The sequence below is a fragment of the Lathamus discolor genome, chromosome 4 (assembly GCF_037157495.1).
Source record: "Lathamus discolor isolate bLatDis1 chromosome 4, bLatDis1.hap1, whole genome shotgun sequence".
Classification (NCBI taxonomy): Eukaryota; Metazoa; Chordata; class Aves; order Psittaciformes; family Psittacidae; genus Lathamus; species Lathamus discolor.
In genome coordinates this window covers 52,596,832-52,616,568 of record NC_088887.1, presented here as the reverse complement: position 1 = coordinate 52,616,568, position 19,737 = coordinate 52,596,832, and the positions used below count along the sequence as shown (strand labels likewise).

Genomic DNA, 19,737 nt, shown 5'->3' with positions numbered 1-19,737 from the left:
CACTATCAAAAGGGTATATAGCGATTTTAATAAACTGGTGTTGGTTTTTTTAATTCCTCCCCAATTTTCTGTATTTCTTGTAAATGAGGGAGGAAGTGACTGTATGATTCCAGAAACGGGGGGACTGACTTTGAATTTGAAATTATACTCCATAGTTGGAGGATGGATGACTGCTGAAAAGACAAATCCATTTCTCAAAGAATGTATTATTATGCATAGTTTCTGTCTCTGCTAGTAATCATTTATTCTCCTGACAGTTACTAAGTACATTTTAAGAAAATCAGGGTCAGCATTAGACAACAACAAGCTTTATTAGGCTGCCGTTCCAAAACCAGGGTGGAGCGAAGTGGAGGGGGAGGTAGGGAATTTATCAGAGCTATAGATCTTGGGAAGGAGGAAGCTGGTCAGTTAAAGGTAAATACTTTCCCCAGCTTCCTTTAAAGGTAAGCAAGTTGGTTTCTAAGCTGACAGCACCTGTGTGAGTCGAAACCACATTGTGCACTTTTTTCGTAGAGCAGTCGATATGCGCTACCAGTATTTGATGCTTGGCTTCCCCACATACAAATTCCACAGTGGAGGTGAAAACATATTTGTACAGCTAAAGAAGTTATTTGGATTTGTCATATTTTGTTCTATGTTTTCAAAAGAATGTCGTAAGTTGTATGAGAGCCATTTTTGTGTGTTTATATATGGACAGAGGTAGAGTTTCGTGACTAGATACCTACTTTGTATACATATGTATAAATGATAGTTTCAGATATGTCATGGTGTAGTTCAAGATTTCCTTTTGAAAACTTCTTTCTCTGTGCATTTTACCCCTGTTGCATAACAGCAGCAATATAAATGCTGTGTAAGAAAAGCAGTGCTTGCTGCAGCATTTTGTAAGTTCCTGTAAAGGAAAAAAATACACTGCATACCTTGTTCCTTTGCCATTTGCAAACCCTTCGTATTTCATCCTAGGTCTCTTTCCACAGTTTTCTAAACTTGGCTATTTTAATTTTATTTTGGCCTGAAAGTTACCCTGCAGTGTTGGATCTCAGACACTGAGCAAACACAGTGATTTTTAAGTTGTGCAAACATAAACAATTACACCTTTGCAAATTTATTCTGTAGCATGGATTTTGGTACTGACCACTTCATGTCCTGGTTTTTAAAGCTTGCAGAAATGCAGTATTACAGAGGTGTTAAGAAAATAGGATGTTGGGTTGAGGCAAACGCTGTATGTGAAGATGGCCTTTCTAGTAAAACCAGTGAAGTGGCAGACATTTGGCAGTTTCATGGTTTTCCTTGTGATTCTCCAGGCCCAGCAAAAGAAGCTGTATCTTGCAGCTTTGCAAGTTTTGCTAATAACCTGCACACTAGGGACTTCCTGCCTGTACAGCTAAGGCAGTTACAAATCACCCCTCCTCACACCTAACAAGCGTTAGCGGCATTAGGACTGTGTAGTTGCCATCAGAAGAAACAATCCTGGTGCTGGAGTTCCTGAATACCTGCTGAGTGTCAGCTGTGGTGTCCTACTTGCCAGCGCTTGCAGGTGTAGGTTACAACTGATAGATGAACATAGTTTACAGAAATAAATAGTGAAGATTATATGACTGCAGAAATCTCTGCTATAAATGCGATCCTGAAAACAGTGCATGTCTCTTTGGATGTTTGCTTGCCCAGACAGGGGTAAAAGATAACAGCATTCCATTAATTTAGAAGGAAAAGATGGGTTTTTTCCTTGCCGTGGCCTTTGTAAGTTATTTTAAACCTTGCCCGTAGTTGCATTAAATTGCTGGATCTGTGTTGATATTTATTCACTCTCATTTACACAGAGTGAGTGAAAAGGGGGATTCTTTCAGACCTTGTTTTCAAAAGATTTCTTTAAGTTCCTATTTCCATTGCTCACGTTCTGTTTTCTCTCTGTATGTTATTTCTTTTTGTTAATTTGTGGCCCTCAGAAAGGCTTAAACAGTGAGTGACAAGTTCTGCTCATCAAAAGATAATTTCCAACTTGTATTAATCTTTTCCAACATATTTTCCTGAAAAAACCACAAAGACCCTGCCAGATACATTCTTTGGCACATAATACAATAATTTTGGGTAGCAGACATGTATTCTGAATTCTTGGCAGTATATGAACAGGTCAGATACCAAAAAAAAAAGGGTGTAGCATTAATATTAGTGAATATTTGCTTCTACAAAACTTGGGCTAACCAGGCACACTGTGATTTTAGCAACTGACACAGGCTAACCCAGGGACTGTGAAAGAGCCTGTAATACAGGACATATTTCTCAGAGTTCTGGAAATAATTTTAATCACTCAGCAGTCCTAATCTTGAAAAAAATGTACAAGCCCTATTGTTCAGCTGATTTTTCTAAAAATATGCTTCAACTGCAGTTCTCTATTTTAAATTGCTAATGTGTGTCCTTGTTAAGCCCTTTATGTAATTGCGAAGGTAAGTCTTCAAAAATAAGCAGACACTGCCAAAACCAGAGAGGCACTCTAGGATGTATTACCAAGAAAGAAAAAGCTCAGCTAGGAGAAGAATCTCAGTCTGCTGTGAATAATAAGCAAGATGTGGTGTAGGATTTTTGCCCACCATTTTTTTTAACTGTTTGTGGAATCGTTTGAGGCACCAGACTCTTATTGACTGCAACCAAACGTATTTCAGAGAAACTGCTGTCCTTTTTGTGGAGCCTCTGCATGTGCACACTAGCGTTTTATGGCCGTATTTTTGTGGATGCATAATGACATTTAGACAGAAATCTAAGGAGAAGCAGGATAGAGATCCATGGTACATTCTCAGTTTTCATTCAGTGCATCACATAGAAGGGGAAATGCTAGACTCTAAAATGGCAGCTGCGGTCAAGTACAGTGAAGAGCATCATTGTATTCTCTTGATCAATGGCAAGAAATTATGTCATTTACTTCAGGAATTAGATTACCATGTTTTAGGCCCAGGATTAAGAAAGTACAGTTGCTCTAAGTTAAACTGTTAGCTTCCGGTTTTGCAGCCAGAAATTGCACTCAGTTATGACCTTAGTGATATGTGGCCCTCACTTCTCTACACTAGTAAATCTAGACTTACAAAAGTCTTCATTTAGTGTTAACTGTGCTATTTGTACATCATTAGTATTTGGAGGAAATGGTCATATTTTACTCTTTTTTAGTGGAAATTTCTTAAACTGCAGTGGTGGGGCTTTAATTCATTTCAGGCCACCACATTGCACCACTGTTCCGTTCTTGCCTTCCTTTCTTAGATGGCACTCCCAAGACCCAGACGTCAAACTTGGGAACATGTTTTTCCACTGGTTGCATCTGGTTTCTTTGGTAAACAGTTGTGCTGGCAGCTTTGGAGTTACTTGGGCTTGGTAACGTGGTAAAGCAGCTGATGGGACCGCATGAGGACATCTTTTCCTCCTGCATGTGATTTTCTTTTGACTCATGATGCTGCGGAATGCTTCTACTTGGTGGTTCTCCCAGTATTTTTGCCCATATACCCATTTATGGACATAAAGATGACTCCCCTTTACCCACTCACAACCATGCTTTTTTCCCTGCAGCATGTACAGCTGTAGTCAGCTCTTATGTGCCTTCCACTCATGCATGAGTTTTACATCGGTCAAAGTCTCAGCAGTAGTGTCAGGTACAAGACTACCTTAAGAAAGCAGACCCTCAGAAAACTTGAGATTGCCACTGGATCCCATTATAGCAGTTGCAGGTTGGTTCTACTGAGCCAGTACTTTCAATCATTTCTAAAACCTTGCTCATGTACTCATCCAGTACCTGCCAAATAGTTAAAGAGAACAGTGTGTTACTTCAGAGATGAGGATTGGAAGACCTGGTAATGGGAGTTTCCAAAAAGAAGGACGACGTAATGTCAGAGATAGCAACGAAATAAGAACTGTTGATTATTTCCACCAGGAGATGGTTAACTTTTTACAGAACAGGGATGGGTTGTCAGATAGTTTATGCCTCCTCCTTCTTCTCATTTAATGATTTCCAGAAACTGAACCTAAGATCACTGGATTTCAAAACCTCATTCTGGACTGCTTTAGTTAAAGAAACAGAAAAACGAATCAAAGGACATGACACAGACCTCCATGTGAAATCTCACTGGTTTCCAGGATAGAGAGCCACACGGGTCATTAGTTATACAAAGATTTGTAGGAACGGGTTGTTACTTGCACTCAGTGTTGGGATAGAGGCTGTTCCACATAAAGGTATGCCAGAGATGTGTGTGAAAAGCAATATGATGCTCATAATTCTTTATTCTCCGTTTCATTCTACGGTAGCAAATGTTTCAGTTAAGACTCTTACAGTATGCATAATTAAACTGAGTAATTTGCAAATAGCTTAGACACGTGTTTTTTTAAAAAGCTATTTAAACAGTATGCTAGTTAGATTTATCAGACAAAGGTAAGTCCAGCTAGTTCACAAACAGAAAACATTCACAGTATTCAACAGATTGCTTAACTGTTGCTGATCAGGGCATCCCCAAGGTAACTCCGAGTAAGCAGGCAGGGCTGAAACACTTCAGAAGTCATTGCTTCCACAGACCCCTCTTTGTCATTCCCCTCACCTGTACAAACGCGGCAGTAGGTGCTATAGCTGTTACAATTTAAGACTGCAATTTAAACAAGACTGCTTTTTACAGTGCTAAAGGGATCAGAAAATGAAAGGAGCACTTAGTGAATGTCAGTTAGCTGGATCCATGATTGCCAGATGAACTAGCGCAGGGAATACTCAGCAGCACCCCAGTTGTGTGCCTAAAAGGAAGAACCCTTCACTCCCAGAAGACGTGAGGCACATCTCTGGAGAAGACACAAGGTATTCCCCAGGCTGCCTGGCTGCCAAGCACCCTTTCCTCTGCCTATATTCGACAGGTATTTCTGCTCTGAGCCAAGTATATTGCAAACAATTAAAGCCACATAGCCTACAGATCAAACAGGCACACAAAGAGCAACATTATGTTCATTAAATAAAACCTAGTCATTTTATGATCAATGACAAATCTTGTTTTAAGGGGAGGCCATTTTTAACTGGAAAAGGAGCAGCCAAAGGGAAAAAAATCTCAATCATCTCCATTTTGCAGTTACAGCAAAGTCTATCAGTGAAATTTTTGCACAACACAGCCCTATGTATGCATTTTTTGGCACTGCCTAGGGCAAGAATTCCTAAGTGACTGTGTGTGTACCACTGAGAGTATATATACAGACATCTCAGTGTGGGAGAAGATACAGCACAAAGCCAGGACCTGTTACCACTGTCAGTGGTATATTATGTACAGAAAAGTACCTCTCGATGCAGAGTTTCACTCAGTTTTCAAGTCAAAAACAGTTGTGTAACAATTTTTGGGTTTGGGACAGTGTCATTTAAGTGGGGAGTTTTTTATGCTCATTATTTCTTGTATGCATTTATGCTCATCAGAATCTTTCAAGAGCAACTATTCCACAGTTGATAAGTCACCTCCATTTAAGGTGATCAGACCAAGATCTGCACTGTTCATTTGGATTTTATTTTCATGTATGATAATGTCTTTACAGATTATACATAGTTTGATGGTTTGTGTTTCCCCATCTCTTTTGAAATAGGAAAAACCTGGAAGCTATTCTCTCAAGTCTGAGAGATGTTATTTAGGGCATGTCATGGCATGTCACAGCACGAGTGGCTGTCTGGTTTACTGGTACAAAACCGGTTCAGTGTGGCCATGCTCTCTCCCTTTAGTCCGTTTGTGTTCATGTCTTTAACTGTAAAAGCTCCTAGTCTCATTGCATGTATCCTCCAAGGGTTTATTTCATTTATTAGTGCTATTTGAACAGAAGTTACTGTTTTATAGAGTGATTATTACAGTCACCAAAATGACAGAATAGTGCATATGGACACAGATTTGAAACTTCCATTCATTTCACTTCTACTACAGCATTTTGAGTTCAGATGTATTGTAATTTCATGTCATTCCTAACCCATCCTTTCTTCAGATCCCCACTTGCAGAGCACCTTCTGTCTCTGTTCTCATTCCCCAACTGCCTTGACAGCCTGCACAGTGTCACTGAGGGAAGGGGAATGCTTGTGTCTTGGCTTCATGTTCCCCAATGTGGTTTCATGAACTTAGAAGGAGGGCCAAGTTAACATTTGTAACAGGCTAACATTTAAAAAAACCTTGCCTTTGTTTAATAGAAATCGCCTTTCTGTAAGACTCACCTACAGATCTGCAGCATTGCTGCAGTGTATTCACATGCAGGGCCCTGAAAAGAACTGATGACATCTGGTAACTATAAAAGCAAAGCTCAAGTGATTCTTTGGTGTTATCAGAAACTTGATGAGGGTACAGCTTCATTCAGGATTTTGTTAACTGCGTGTGTTGCTTTTACAACCAGTGTACTTTCATGACCCTTATATAAATGCTATGGAAGCACAAGAAATCAGGGGGTAATTAGCTGTCGGTTGGTGGGCTGGTTGACTTGTTCCTGTTGTGTTTGTTTTTCTTTTAATTACAATTGTATGGGAGGACTTTTCCCAGAGGGGTGAGGAAGACGGTGTCCAGCAGCACCCACTTAAGCAGTTTTGCTCCATTGATTTTCAGTGTTTGGATCCTACCAGATAAGATTTTAGGAAAGTTTGTCACAATTGCTGGAGATGTGTGGGTGAGATTGCTCTTCAGTGACACTGTAGCTAGGAGATTGGTGTTTCCTCATCTAACAGGTGCTTTGGTAATAGTTTCTTAGCGACGAGAGAAACAGTGAAATAACAAGATTCATTGCAATAACACAGCTAGTTTTTTTTGCTGAGAAGTTCCTCCTCTTATGTGCAGTGAGGTGAGATGTGTTGATCTTTGGGGATGTGGCAACTACTGGGCAAAGAGGATACCCAGCAGACAGATGGCTCAGTCATCTGTCCTGCTGGCAAAGATGGGGGCTTGGTACATGCCAGCAGCCAGCTAAAAAGTCTGCAAGATACCAAGTGCAGTAATGACAGGTACAAAGCCATGGTTAAAATTTAAGTCTATTGTAGATCCACAGTAGTAATTTTCCACTTTTCTATTGATGTTTTTTGGTTGCCATTTTTATGCCACCCATCTCTCCATTAAATCAAAGACATGTTTCTATTTCCTGATCTGCCAAGTCACAAACTAGCTCCTGGCTTTTTTGGCAGTCAACTTAAGCTTTTGGACAGCAGCTTAATTTTCCCTTTCTTCTCTGTTCTTAAGAAGATTTGCTGAATTATCTGTTTCACATTTTCAAGTCCATTCCTTTTCAAGAAGATACTGTTATTGTTGTTGTTCATTAATTTAAATACACTTAAATTTAAATTAGGTGGGATCTGATTTTCTAATTCTGGTTAGTTACGTGCCATGTATTTATATATACACAGAGATTTCAGTGTTCGGTGATCAAGCCCTAAATCACCCTGACACAGGCTGTGTATGCTCAGTGCTTGATTTGTTTGTCATTGTGGTGCCCAGTAATGTGCTTAGATGTCCTACAGAACTAATAACAAGGGAAAAATACTGCCTTGCAGATCTCACAGTCTATTTTGGATGCAGCAGGAGGTCCAGCAGCTCATAAACTAGACCAGGACATAAAGAGCAATACAGGATAAGAATTGGACCAGGGATTAGATGAATGATACTGCAGGTTTTTAGGTGTTTTTTCCTGTGTTTTATTTTTGTGCCTCGTAAACCCATGTAGTTCTGCTCACAGGTGAACCTGCCACTTCCTAAAAGTGTCCCTCAAAACTGGAGGAGTGAGGAAGGGAAGTTAGGGTCAGGAAGGGAGAGAATAGAGGGGGAAAAACAGTGGCAAAATAAAATGGGGGGGGGGGGGAGGGGGAGAGACTTACAGAGAAATAGACATTGGTTTCAAATGTGGGAGACATTCTGTTTCTCAGCTTGTTTTTGCTATCTATGTATGATGATAATTGATCTAGCTGCAAAAAGGATCTTGAAAACAATTTGAGTGAGAGAGAGAAAGCATTAGTGTGGAGTGAGCCCAAAATCCCAGCCTCCAGCCCACACACAATTGGACATTGCAGTGATATGGGGGAAATCCCTTAACGGACAAAACTATAAATGAAACTCCTGTTGACAAGGGGAAGAGGCGCAGCTATATTTAACGGAAGTATTTTCATTTGAGAGCTGCTTTCTTTTTTTTCTTTCTTGTCTAGTCGGTGGAGACTGCAAGGGCTCTTGTGTTTGAGACAGTGCATGGGTGGTTTCCCCAAGGCTTTTAATGTTAGATTAATGCTCTGGAGGCAGTGTGGTGATAAATGGGTTCCTACAGTTATATCTACATCCTGTTTCCCCTCCCCCCTCCCGCATCTGCCCCTGCATACATACAGTCGCTCTGCAGTGCTCGCCTTCATACCCAGCAACAGTTTTGAGCAGCTTCAGACATCATTTAAGGCACCTGTCTTCAAAATTGTCCACCAGCGTTCTTTATTTTTCAGTGCTGTCACCTTCATTGCCCCTTATGTTTCAGACAATGACAAAAATGAAATGGGGAAGAGAAAGACTGCTGGTTAAAGGCCGAGCCATCACACTGGCTTGTCGTCTGCTGCTTGGCAGATCTCAATTAATTACTTTTGCTATTAGTGTTCTCTTTCAGAAAATAGGTTTGCAGGAGTGGCCTTTCTGTTGTTTCACATTTTAATGGCAATGCTCTGCATGTCATGGTGTACTCAGCAGTAAATGAGCAGGGGGTTTGAAATCTCTTCCCTGGTATAAGGGAATGGCTCCCCTGTGTCAGCTGCATCTATGCCTTGATTTTATACAACTTGCGTGCTGGTAAGGGTTTAAGTATTTAGCTTCATCAAACACCAACGCTGAAATACGTTGAGGGAAATGAGGATTTGAGGCACTGTTTTTTAGCCAGACTTGCCCTTGTGGCAGTCCCTGTTATTTTCTGTGTTTGGTTTTGTTTTCAGGGAGCGCAGTTCCCTGGTTATTTTTCTCTGCATGCATTTCCATTTCTATACAGCTTCCCCTATATGTGCAGCATGCAGGGGAGGGGGATGGGTGGTGGCAGGGTGGTCAGGATGGCTCTGGTTAACCTCCCTGACTCCGTGCAGCCAGCCCGCGTCCTTCTGCTTACGCGTCAGCGTCTCTCAGATCTCAAAGCAGGCTTATTTTTAGACTGTGGAGGTGTATCTGGCTGGTGCATTTAGATTTCGTGTCATGGCTTCCTTTTCCTGCTCTCAGGTTTCTCCCACTCGGCCTTCACCTTCGGTATTGAGAGCCACATCAGCCAGTCCAACATCAACGGAACACTAGTGCCACCTGCCGCACTCATCTCCATCCTCCAGAAGGGGCTCCAGTATGTGGAGGCTGAGATCAGCATCAACGAAGTAAGTACCCACTACCACCACCACCACCACCACTGACTGGCACCCTGGTGCTTGCAAAGCGCTGTGGCCCAACAGCCCAGAGACACAAACCACCGCTTCATGGTTTCTCTTCATCTAGTTCAGTTTTGTTCCTCATACTTTGCCCTAGCAGGGAGCTGAAAAGCTCTGAGATAGATCCGTATTTCACTTCTTAGCTGTGGCATTGAGGCCTTATTTGCTTAAATAGATATTAATGGTACTTCCACTACCCCAGTCAAAAATCCAGAGTGCATGGATTCTTGCCGCAAACAGGAAAATGCATCTGTGTTTACAGTCTTGCGTTTTCAAAGTCACAGCAGAATTTGGCAGGAAAAGCCTGCAGTGTAGGTTAAAACTTCACTCCCTGACATCTGCTAGCAGGCAGCGCAGCTTTGCAAGCCATGAGAAGCCTGATCAAAAAGTCCGCAGAGGTCACTGGAGAGATTCTGTCTGATTTCAGTGACTTTGGCTCAGATCATATAAGAACAGGCATCGTCCTCTCATGTACATGGTAAAACGCTTGTGTGTAGATTCTGACCCTACCTGGGCCCTGGTTGTCTGTGGGGACTGTATGAGCAGCCACAGAGTGTCTCTGCTCTCTTTGAACTGCCAATGGAAACAAAGAAGTGATGTAGGAAAAGACAGCGTTTTTGCCCTGCCATTCCAAAAAGCATGATGCTTCAAGAGGGAGTGGAGCATGACAGATAAGCAAGTGCTACATTACAAAATATTTATTGTAGATACTCGTAATTAACAGAGATCTGAAATAAATATTCATACATGAAAAAGCAGTTGCTTTTTCCTCTATAGCTAAATGTAGCATGCTAACAGCATGGGTGAGAACAAAGGAATGTAAAGTAGAGAAAAGGTTGTGTTGTTTGCAATGTGTTTGGAAACTCATTTGTTTTTATCACTAACATTCTGTGTTGTTTTCGTTTTATGACTTGATACTGTGTTTTAGAGTTGTGTGTGTGTTAATTGGGGCAATGACATTTGACATTCATGCCAAGCTGCACTTGATGCAGTTGTAATAACAAACCAGTGTAAGGAATCTTTCCCAATTTGCTGCTACTTAACATTTTGCCCTGTGCCTGAAACTGAAGCTACACAGTTAGAAGCTTTCAGCCATGAACAGCACCTGTCTTCAGGTCATATGGCAGCGATAGGGTTCTGCTCCTGTGTATCTAGCTTTGGAATTAGCCTCAGTTGAGAGAATAACTTAAAAACATGTATGTTGTCGCCATTTAGATTTATGTTGCTCTCATGGTTTGAATCTGGTCAAGTACATACTGTTAATTACATTAGAGCAAAGCAGTGGCATTCTTGCTGCATCTGAACACCACTAAGGGCTATGTATATTCTTCTATATGTGTGTTACTTAAAAGCAGCGAGTGATCAGTGAGACTGTAAACTAACATGTATAAAATATAAGTGGTGTTTGTGATCTTTTGAAGGGCAGTTGAGGAAATAGCCCAGTGAGCAGTTTTACAGTTAAAAATGTAAGACACCAAAATCTGTTGGCAAATATTTTTTCCATTGTGTAGCAGGGATTTGAGCCAGGTTACAAATAAACGTCGGTAGAGACATTTACATAAAAAATGTGGAGGAGAAAGAGAGCTTATGTTTTTCTTCTCTAATGACTCCTTCCTCCCTTTTCTTCCCCATGAGGAAACAAATATATGTTATCTTAATATTGTAATTGTAAGAGGTAATTCAATGACTCATCCAACAGAAGCATAACAGCTAGCCAGTTATTTTTCTTCATTACTTATTGTTACCTATTGAAAATTATATTGTTTCCCAGCTACTTCATCTGTCCATATCCTAATCTTAATGTGCTATTCCTCAAACACAAATCTTTCACTGCTGGGTATTGGTTATTTCAAAGAATTAAAAGGAGTTTGCAGAAGATAAGTAAAATGGTACTTTACAAGGCTACTAAAACATTTTTCCTCTATTTAAAATAATAAGAAAGTGAAGCAAAGCTAAGTAGATCTAGCAGTTGTTGACCTGTCTCTATAAAGTCTTATAAAACAGCCCTTAAAGGTTAGCTCAGTGGGTTGTTAAACCTGAAGCCTAATATACAGAAATCAAAATGAAAGCCATAATTCACTATTGTGAATAAAACTAGTGGAATAAAAGAAAAACTATGGCAAAGCAGTCCTGTACAGTCAGCTACAAGTGGTAGTGCTGGGCTGATGAACACCATGTAAGAAACCACTTTCTGTGCGTACATCTTGTTTTGGCTGAGCTTCATTCTTCATCAGCTGCTTCCATTCCTATGCCCTTGCAAGTGCAGGAAGACAGTTCAGCCAGTCTGTTTGCCTTTGTCATGGCTTTAGCCATGACTCTTTTTTTCCAAATACAAATCAAAGAGAAACTTTCTGTCATCAGTCAGACTTTTTTTTTTCCTCCCCACAGCATGAAGTTTTTTTATAAAATTCCAATAAATAACTTATTCCCCAAAGAGATTTCTAAGTGGAACATGAGCACCACCATCACAGATCAGTAAGAGACAGTCCATAGTATTGTGGCACTACTAGTTAAGTCAAAATGTAGTTTCTTCACACAACCTAATTTTGTTTCTTTATATCACTGCCTCTTTGCCAACCTCAGTGGTGAAGATCCTAAACTTGCGGTTTCTCTTCTGCTTGTTTTCCCTGCAGGATGGTACAGTATTTGATGGCAGGCCAATAGAATCCCTGTCTCTGATAGACGCGGTGATGCCTGATGTTGTTCAGACCCGGCAGCAAGCATTCAGAGAGAAACTAGCTCAGCAACAAGCCAGTGCAGCTGCAGCAGCAGCAGCAGCAACGGCAGCAACAGCGGGAGCAACGACGACTGCTGTTTCCCAGCAGAACACACCAAAGAACGGAGAAGCCACTGTGAATGGAGAGGAGAATGGGGCACATGCAATAAGTAAGCAAACCCATGTGGCTGCTTGCCATTACTGGGCACTTTGAGTTTCAGTTATGTTCTTGTCTTGTACTTAGTTGGTGTTGGCAAGGCCGTAGAACTAAGGGGAATAATTTCAGGCAGGTGGGGTATTTCTATGGCTGCTGAGTAAAAATCATGTTTCACATCACAGTGCTATTTTGAACAACATTGCCAAGCACAGGACAGGGAGTTGTATGTGCCGAGGACCATTCCCAGCAGACAGCTTGGAAGCAGACAACCTGTCTTGAAGGTACAGAGGAAAGAGTTCCCCACCTTTTTTGTTTAATAGCACATGCTTAGTCATACAGTCCACTGCAGGTGTCTAACTGAAGGTCCTACCTTCCTGAGATTTCCTTAGTCTGTGGGAACAGTCAGTTCTCAAGAGCTCTGAATTCACCTTTGTTTATTGGTGTTGGCAGGAGACTGTGCTCATACCTTAGACATCTGAAGTCAGGCATATAAAGCAAGGAGTGGACATACCTGCTTGTGTATCTAGGTCTTGCCAACTGTGCTAACACTGTGGGGCAGATATGATTAATGGTTCTCGTTTCTGTGTGCAAGCCATATTAGGGCACTGGCTGACTTCTGAAATGAGGCCTTAATTCCTGATTGCCTTCTGAGGAAATTCTAGAGGAACATGCGTGGCAGGTTTTTCAGGAAGACCCAACAACTCTTTGGCTTAGAGGTAACAGGTCAAGACTGTAGTAATGTAACAGATTTTATTTGTTCTGCAGTGTAGATACCTTTATCAGGCTCCATCTTCTTTTTGATCTGAACAGACTCCTCTGTGGGTCAGTGAGAAAAATGCATTCAAACCAGGTTTTTTCTTCAGAGAATTCCAGTTAGACGGGATATTTTCTCCCAATAAAACTGCAAATATTTAAATTAAGTTTTTCATTTAAGAAAGTAATTGTAAAAAAGTTTTGAAAAAAATGAAAATACTGATTTGTTTTTAGACTATGGACTCCTTATGGTTTACTTCCAATCGACACTTTGTTTTGAAATTGAAATTATTTTATATGTGAAGGTGTGCAAACAGAAGTGAAAGCACTTTTACATGTATCATATGCTGACATTTTGTTTGTTGCCACTTTCCTTCAGCTGATTTGTGGAATTTGGGGGGAACATCTTCCTGTGTCTGGACAAAAAAACCCACAAATTCTTAAGGTAGAAAACTGGGTTTTGTTTCATCACTAATACAGAACCCCCCAGACTTATTTCCTTCCAATCAGAAGAAAAACACATGCAATTGCATTAATAAACAGAAAGCCCTTCAGATCAGTTGAGATGTACGATCACACCCTAAGCCTTGATTTCTCAAATCTGCCATTTTAGCGTTAAAAAATAATAACTCTCACAGCAATTTATGGGAGGATTTTCGCAAACAGTTGCAGGGGTTTCTTAGAGTGTTGAGGAGGAGTGTGACAATATCACCAAATAGCTCTGTCTGGAGCACTTTGCAAGAACATGGTACTGTGTTGTCCAGTAAAATTTCATGGAGGTAAGATACATGTCCGCATCCACCAGTGAGATATGCTACCAGACAGAAAATTTCAGAGCACTACTGTGGTTGCTAAGCATCCTGCCACATAGACAAGTTAACAGAGCAATGGAAATGGGAAGACAGAAAGTCCTTGAGGAAGAGCTGCCCAGCTGGCATGTGTTGTTAGCAGCTGGTGTTTGTGCCAGTTGGTCATCCTGGGTGAAGAGGTGAGCTCAGCAATTCAGGGATATAGAGGCTTTGGAGAAAAGCTGCTGAGAAGTCCAGTGACAGCAGGCTGTGTGCTTCCCTTGACTTATGAAGACTATAGCCTTTCTGTCTAAGACATTCAGAGGGTATCAGCAAGGTGGTGTAAGCACAACTGCAGAGGAGGGTTGTACGTGGGAGATGCACACAGAACTGCAAAACTGGTATTCAACACCCTTGAACAGGCCTGTGTAAATATATTCCAAGAGATCTGACCCCATAATTATCAAAAACCACTAGAAGTAAAGACTGACAAATCTAGCTGGCAATTCACTGCATGGATCTGATTCATACTCTTATAATTGTATTTCCCTCTCGTATGGTAATGTTAGAAAAAGAGCTACGTTAATGAAATAACAAAGGGGTCATATCATCTCTTTTCATTGCTTATGCAGGGCAGACTATATCCTGCCTTACCTTTTCCCTTATCACAATGTTCAGAGAGTCTGTTTAGTCTAGGAAAGACTAAGACAAAAGATCTGTCAAGAGCTTAGCGTAGAACAAAAGGTGTAGGGTAGGATGTAAAATGGCTCAGATAAGGACAAAAGTTTTAGGATGAGTAGGACAGAAGTTTTAAGATATGGTGTAATACGTGTAAGGTGAAAGCTAGGAGGCCTGTTGGGTAGAAAAGACTGCTAGTATGCAAGATGAGAAGCTTACAAGACCTTTGTTTTCACTATTGTTGGATTCCACACAACTGGCATATACTAGAATGTGTTTGAACAGTGTGCTGGTCCTTAGTCATAACGTGGAAGTCACCAATATATCAGCATGTCATAAAAAGGTGGGATGCAGGAAGCAGGTGAAGGAGATGTCTTTGGGAAGTTATCCAGTTGGCATTTATTCTGACACTATAAGGCTTACCCAAAAAGTATTAATATATTTAATATGGTATGATATATTGTATGTGGTGTTATCAATATGATATGGTAGGGTGATTTGATTTAAGAAAGGGAAGAGACAGAAAAGAAATCTAACAACAGTTGGAGGTGCAGATTCAAATACTAAATAACTAAAATTGCTGCCTTCTCTTGCTGCTTCCTGAGTAATGTTTTCAGCTTTGAGTCACTTCAAAAATTAGTAGAAAAGATAAAAAATGGCATGTAGAAGTGGAGCCAAGCTTTGAATTGTTTTCCAACTCAAATATTTTTAGTGTCGTTTGTTTCATTATATTTGCAAGAATTGGCTTGGGTTTAAGAAAAATAAACCTCTGGAAAAAGACTGAGCCCAGCTCCTTTATTGTAACTACAGGCATAAAAAACAACTTCAGTGAAAGGCCTGTCAAAGATTTAAGTAAAAAAAAAACCCACATTTCCTGAGAAAAGACAGAGTTAGCACCGGTAAGATATTAAAAATGTATCTTTTTTAATTTGAAGGAAATAGTTAATATTACTCACTGGTGTGTTAGAATTATATTAAAACAAAAAAAAAAAACAAAAAAAAAAAAAAACCCTAACTTTATCCTAATAGTTTTGGGGGATATGACTTGTAATTTCCAGTGATGTGGGATTTTGAATACGTTTGAGGAAAAAAGTTAGAAGAATATAGTATAGGTTTAACCAAAGATCCTGTGGCATTTAGAAAGTAGTTTATGTTAACCTTTGGGCAGAGCCCTCCACTATGTGTCCTGCAGACTTAGGTTTTCACCTATGAGGGACTGTTGCATGTGGTAGAATTGCCTTCTCTTTCAGAGGCCCCCTCAGAGGCATTCTCTGTGCAGATGAGGTCTTAACCAAGTGCTTTCACTCTGAAGAGATGTTTTCTTTATTTTTCAAAGAAGCCTATTCTTGATACGTGTCTTACTTATCTTTTTATTCATTCCCTATGCATACATTGTAGCTGCATCCATAGCAAAGCCAGGTTTTCAGATGCAACCAGGGCTCGCAAGGAGCTCGTGCTGTGTAAGGAGCTCAGCACTCTTCAGATGGTTTCTGCAGTTTGTTGTTACCATAATCGTATCCGGTTTATATTGCTAGTGTCTATCTGAGTCTGAGAAGAGCCTGAAGCATTATCACAGAAGCATGAACTGTCCTGTTTGTTCAGTGGGGCATTTTAAGTTTTGTGCTTATCAGTAATACTCTAAATATGAACATTCCTGACTACTGATGAAAATAGGAAGAGAACACATGTAATGTGAACATCTGTGAGCAATTTTTGAAAGAGTCCTCATTTTTCCCTCTTTTTTCTCCTGAACAACCGAAGCTGTAGTGTCAAAGTCATTACTGGAAGACAATAGAAAATAGTCCTGCAGGTATTTGATTGCTCCCAAAGGCTAGTCAGTCTTGCATGTACTAATGCAGGTAGCAGTCAATCAAGATTTCTTTTCTGCAGCATGACAATTTGTGGGGGTTTTTTTCACAGCAGTTAATAGCATTTGAAGTGTGTATCTAGGTTCCTCCATCTGGCCATGTACAGAAAGTATTTCTGCATGTCAGATGGCCTTGCTCTGATAGGACATCATGACTTTGGGACCTTGGAGTAATGCTGTTTCCAAACTGTCATTTGATTTTATTCAAGAGTGAAAAGCAGCTCTGCCTTTAGAGCCAGGCAGTAACAGTAGGATCATTAATAGTGAGAGTAGTATCTCATTTAAATTTTTCAACTTGCAACATTTCAGAGATCTTGATTTACCCACACTGTGAACAGGACACATATGAATGCACAGGCATTACTGTGCTGTTGTTTTTCTCATGAAAATATGTTTTAAACCTGGCAATTCTGTGCTATGCTGAGAAATAGAAGATTGCGAGTTCTAGATTCCTGTCTTCTGGTGGGTTTTAGTAGTGCTTTGCTCTTCATTGCCCTGATTGCTCAAAATGTCGTATCAGAGTTCCCAGCTGCTAATGTTGGGCTATATCTCGAGTAGTAGTGTATCTTGATGGTATTAATTTTAGTAGTTACATAGACAAAATTATCTAAGACAATGCCTAACACAGGGAAGCATTTGTAATATCTTTAGTTTTATGCAACAATCCATAGGCAATGAGTATAGTTAAAAATGTAGACATTTTGAATTAGAAATGTGAGCTGTAAAACTACTGTTAGTTGTTTTCCGATTTTGATACTCAGTGCTATGCCACTCATTGAATTGTGTGTGAATTCCATTCCATTTATGGCTTAGATATGGCACAGACATAGTTAATAGAGTACCTAACCAAATAGGCAATGAGAAGTGCTAATTGTGCGACTCAGCATAGATGAGGCAGAGCTAAACACTGTATTTTGAATGCCTGGTTAAGGGTAGAAATCTGGAGAGGTTCCTTCCCATGGCAGCGTCACACTCTGTTCTGCCGGTCGATGGGCAGAGTTTGAGTATCAGGACAGATGGCTGATTTTAAAAGCCATAAACATGTGGCAGTAAAGGAGCATAATTATTGCACTTGCAAACCTATGGATCTCCATACATGATTAAAGAATGACTAACCAAAAGAACCCAGAAAGAGAACTTGCATTTTGATCAGAGAAGATCAGGTGGCCAAGGCATTGATTAGATAAAAGGAAGCTGCCTTTCCCCCAGCCTGGCAGCTATCCACTCTTGGATGTGCTTTCTACAAATTGAGCCACACTTCTGTCTGTAACATCTGGTGTCTGCTGCTTCAGTGTGATACCTGTCTTAGGTTGTGTCTTGTTCACAGAGGATAATAATCTTGCGTTGTTGCCAGCAAGTGTAGTTTGAGCTAAATGAGGAAGATACATACTGAAGCAATGAAAATCTGGAGTGAAAATGTTCATGATGCAAATGGGAATGAATTGCTGCCTCTAAGAGAAATTCATCATTGTAAAATCACTTTTTTTCCTTAAGGAAATGAAAGAGCTTTATAAAAACAAAGTTAGTTTACACTGCAGTCTAAAGAACCCCAGCATTACAGCATGCAGTATGCCTCACTTGGTACTTTTGCATATATTATGGTACCCTTGGTAAGCTGATCACTCACTGTTTCCCTGCCATGCTCAGGCAATGAGACCCTTACATAGTATATTTTTCATCTGTTAGTAGCACACATACTACTTTCAGGACACTGACAGAAAATATATGTGCTGTATGTTACTTTATTAAAAGAACAGCATAAAGCTTTACTCAAATCTGGCAGTCTGCTACTTTAATAAATATTTAAGTCATTTTTAATGGAGCCAACTTAAAAAAAAAAAAAACTATACCGAAATAAATGCTATTTTTTTGGAAGAAAAGCTACATTGCATTTATACAAAATATTTTGGCAAGCTCTACATTTTGAGGAAATAGCATAAATCTGAATCATCATGGGAAGAATATAGATTAATATGGTCAGTGACACAGCAAATAATATTATTTATAGTTTATATGTTACTGTAAGATTTAGGCCATGGGTAGCAAGCTTATTTTTAAAGCAGACCTAGCAGCATCTTGCAAACTACTTATTCTGGTATATCTCCTTACAGATAATCATTCAAAGCCAATGGAAATTGATGGGGATGTTGAAATTCCTCCTAACAAAGCAACAGTCCTTCGGGGCCATGAATCAGAGGTGTTCATCTGTGCCTGGAACCCTGTCAGTGACCTGCTAGCATCTGGGTAAGACCATGACTGAAACCAGCTGCTGCAATTAGAGTGTATTTAGGGATGCAAGAACTTGTGAATGTATACTGGAGATAAATGAGTATTCCCTTTACTGTTTTTTCAGCTTGCAACTGTGTTTTTCAGCAACTGTACCTATGTTGCAGTTAAGTAAGTATAAGGTGATGCAGAATATGAAACATTTACACATTTAAGATGTGCACTCTGGGACCCTAAATACACACATTTTTTTAAAAGGCTTTTAAAAGTAATAATTTAAAAAATTTAAAAATAAATAGTTCTCAGAGCATTTGAATTTCATGTATTTGAAGTTCATGAACTCTACTACTCCTACTGCTCCTAGTTAATGGTTCACATTAGAAAGTCTTTATCATCAATGTTTTCGTTTTTAAAGTCTGGAGACTCTAAACCGGAGTTTTCATCTGCTGTGTATGCATTAGCATGGTGCACAAACAGGAGTAGACCTGTAGAGCAAAACTGTTGTCAGGACCTTATGTCACCTGTTTTGTATGTGATAGGGAGATTTCAGGCTGGACCTAGTTTTGTCCAATGAGATGAGCATTAGGGAGTCATTTGAGGGCATCTGTTGAAAGGACTGCTCAGCAATGACAACCAAAGCATGGTAAGTGGGACAATCAGGAAATTGACTTACAAAAAGCACTTTTGATTTGAACAAAAATACTAATGTAAACATACCCCGAGAGCTGTATATACGGACACTGTTGGAATCTGTGTTTGTTCATGCTTAAAGTTAAAACTTGAAGGTTAAATTTCAGAAGTCTAGCTGGGAATGTGGGGGAAAGCTGCTATAAGTTAGAGGAGATAAATGTATCTTCATCACTTAAAGTTGCTTAGCAGCATCAGAACACATTTCTTAGACGAAAGAGGAGAATCCTTATTTTATTTCCAAATTCTGGCAAGATCATCTGAATGGTAATCATGTCTTTGCTAGCCTAATACATGAAAGAAAATGGGAAAGAATAAACAGGAAAAATAAATACCAGGTTGGATAAACAGTACAAGATCTCACTGTGAGAGTGAAAACAGAAGTTCCCAAAGAAAAATTTCAAACAAGGAGAGAGACTCCTGCTGAATATGCTTCGTTTCTGGAATGTCCATGTCTGATAGTACTTTCAGCATCTGTTGCAC

General features: G+C 40.0%; 1 protein-coding gene across 4 annotated transcripts in view; it reads left to right on the top strand.

The window, feature by feature from the left end:
* Nucleotides 1-19,737, top strand: part of TBL1X (transducin beta like 1 X-linked) — a 196,343-nt gene that overhangs the window by 149,724 nt on the left and 26,882 nt on the right. For all 4 annotated transcript variants that reach the window (XM_065677477.1, XM_065677473.1, XM_065677474.1 and 1 more), the window contains 3 exons: nt 9,186-9,331; nt 12,016-12,268; nt 18,453-18,585. In XM_065677477.1, the coding sequence (XP_065533549.1) occupies nt 9,186-9,331; nt 12,016-12,268; nt 18,453-18,585 (532 nt within the window). The remainder of the gene's footprint in view (nt 1-9,185; nt 9,332-12,015; nt 12,269-18,452; nt 18,586-19,737) is intronic.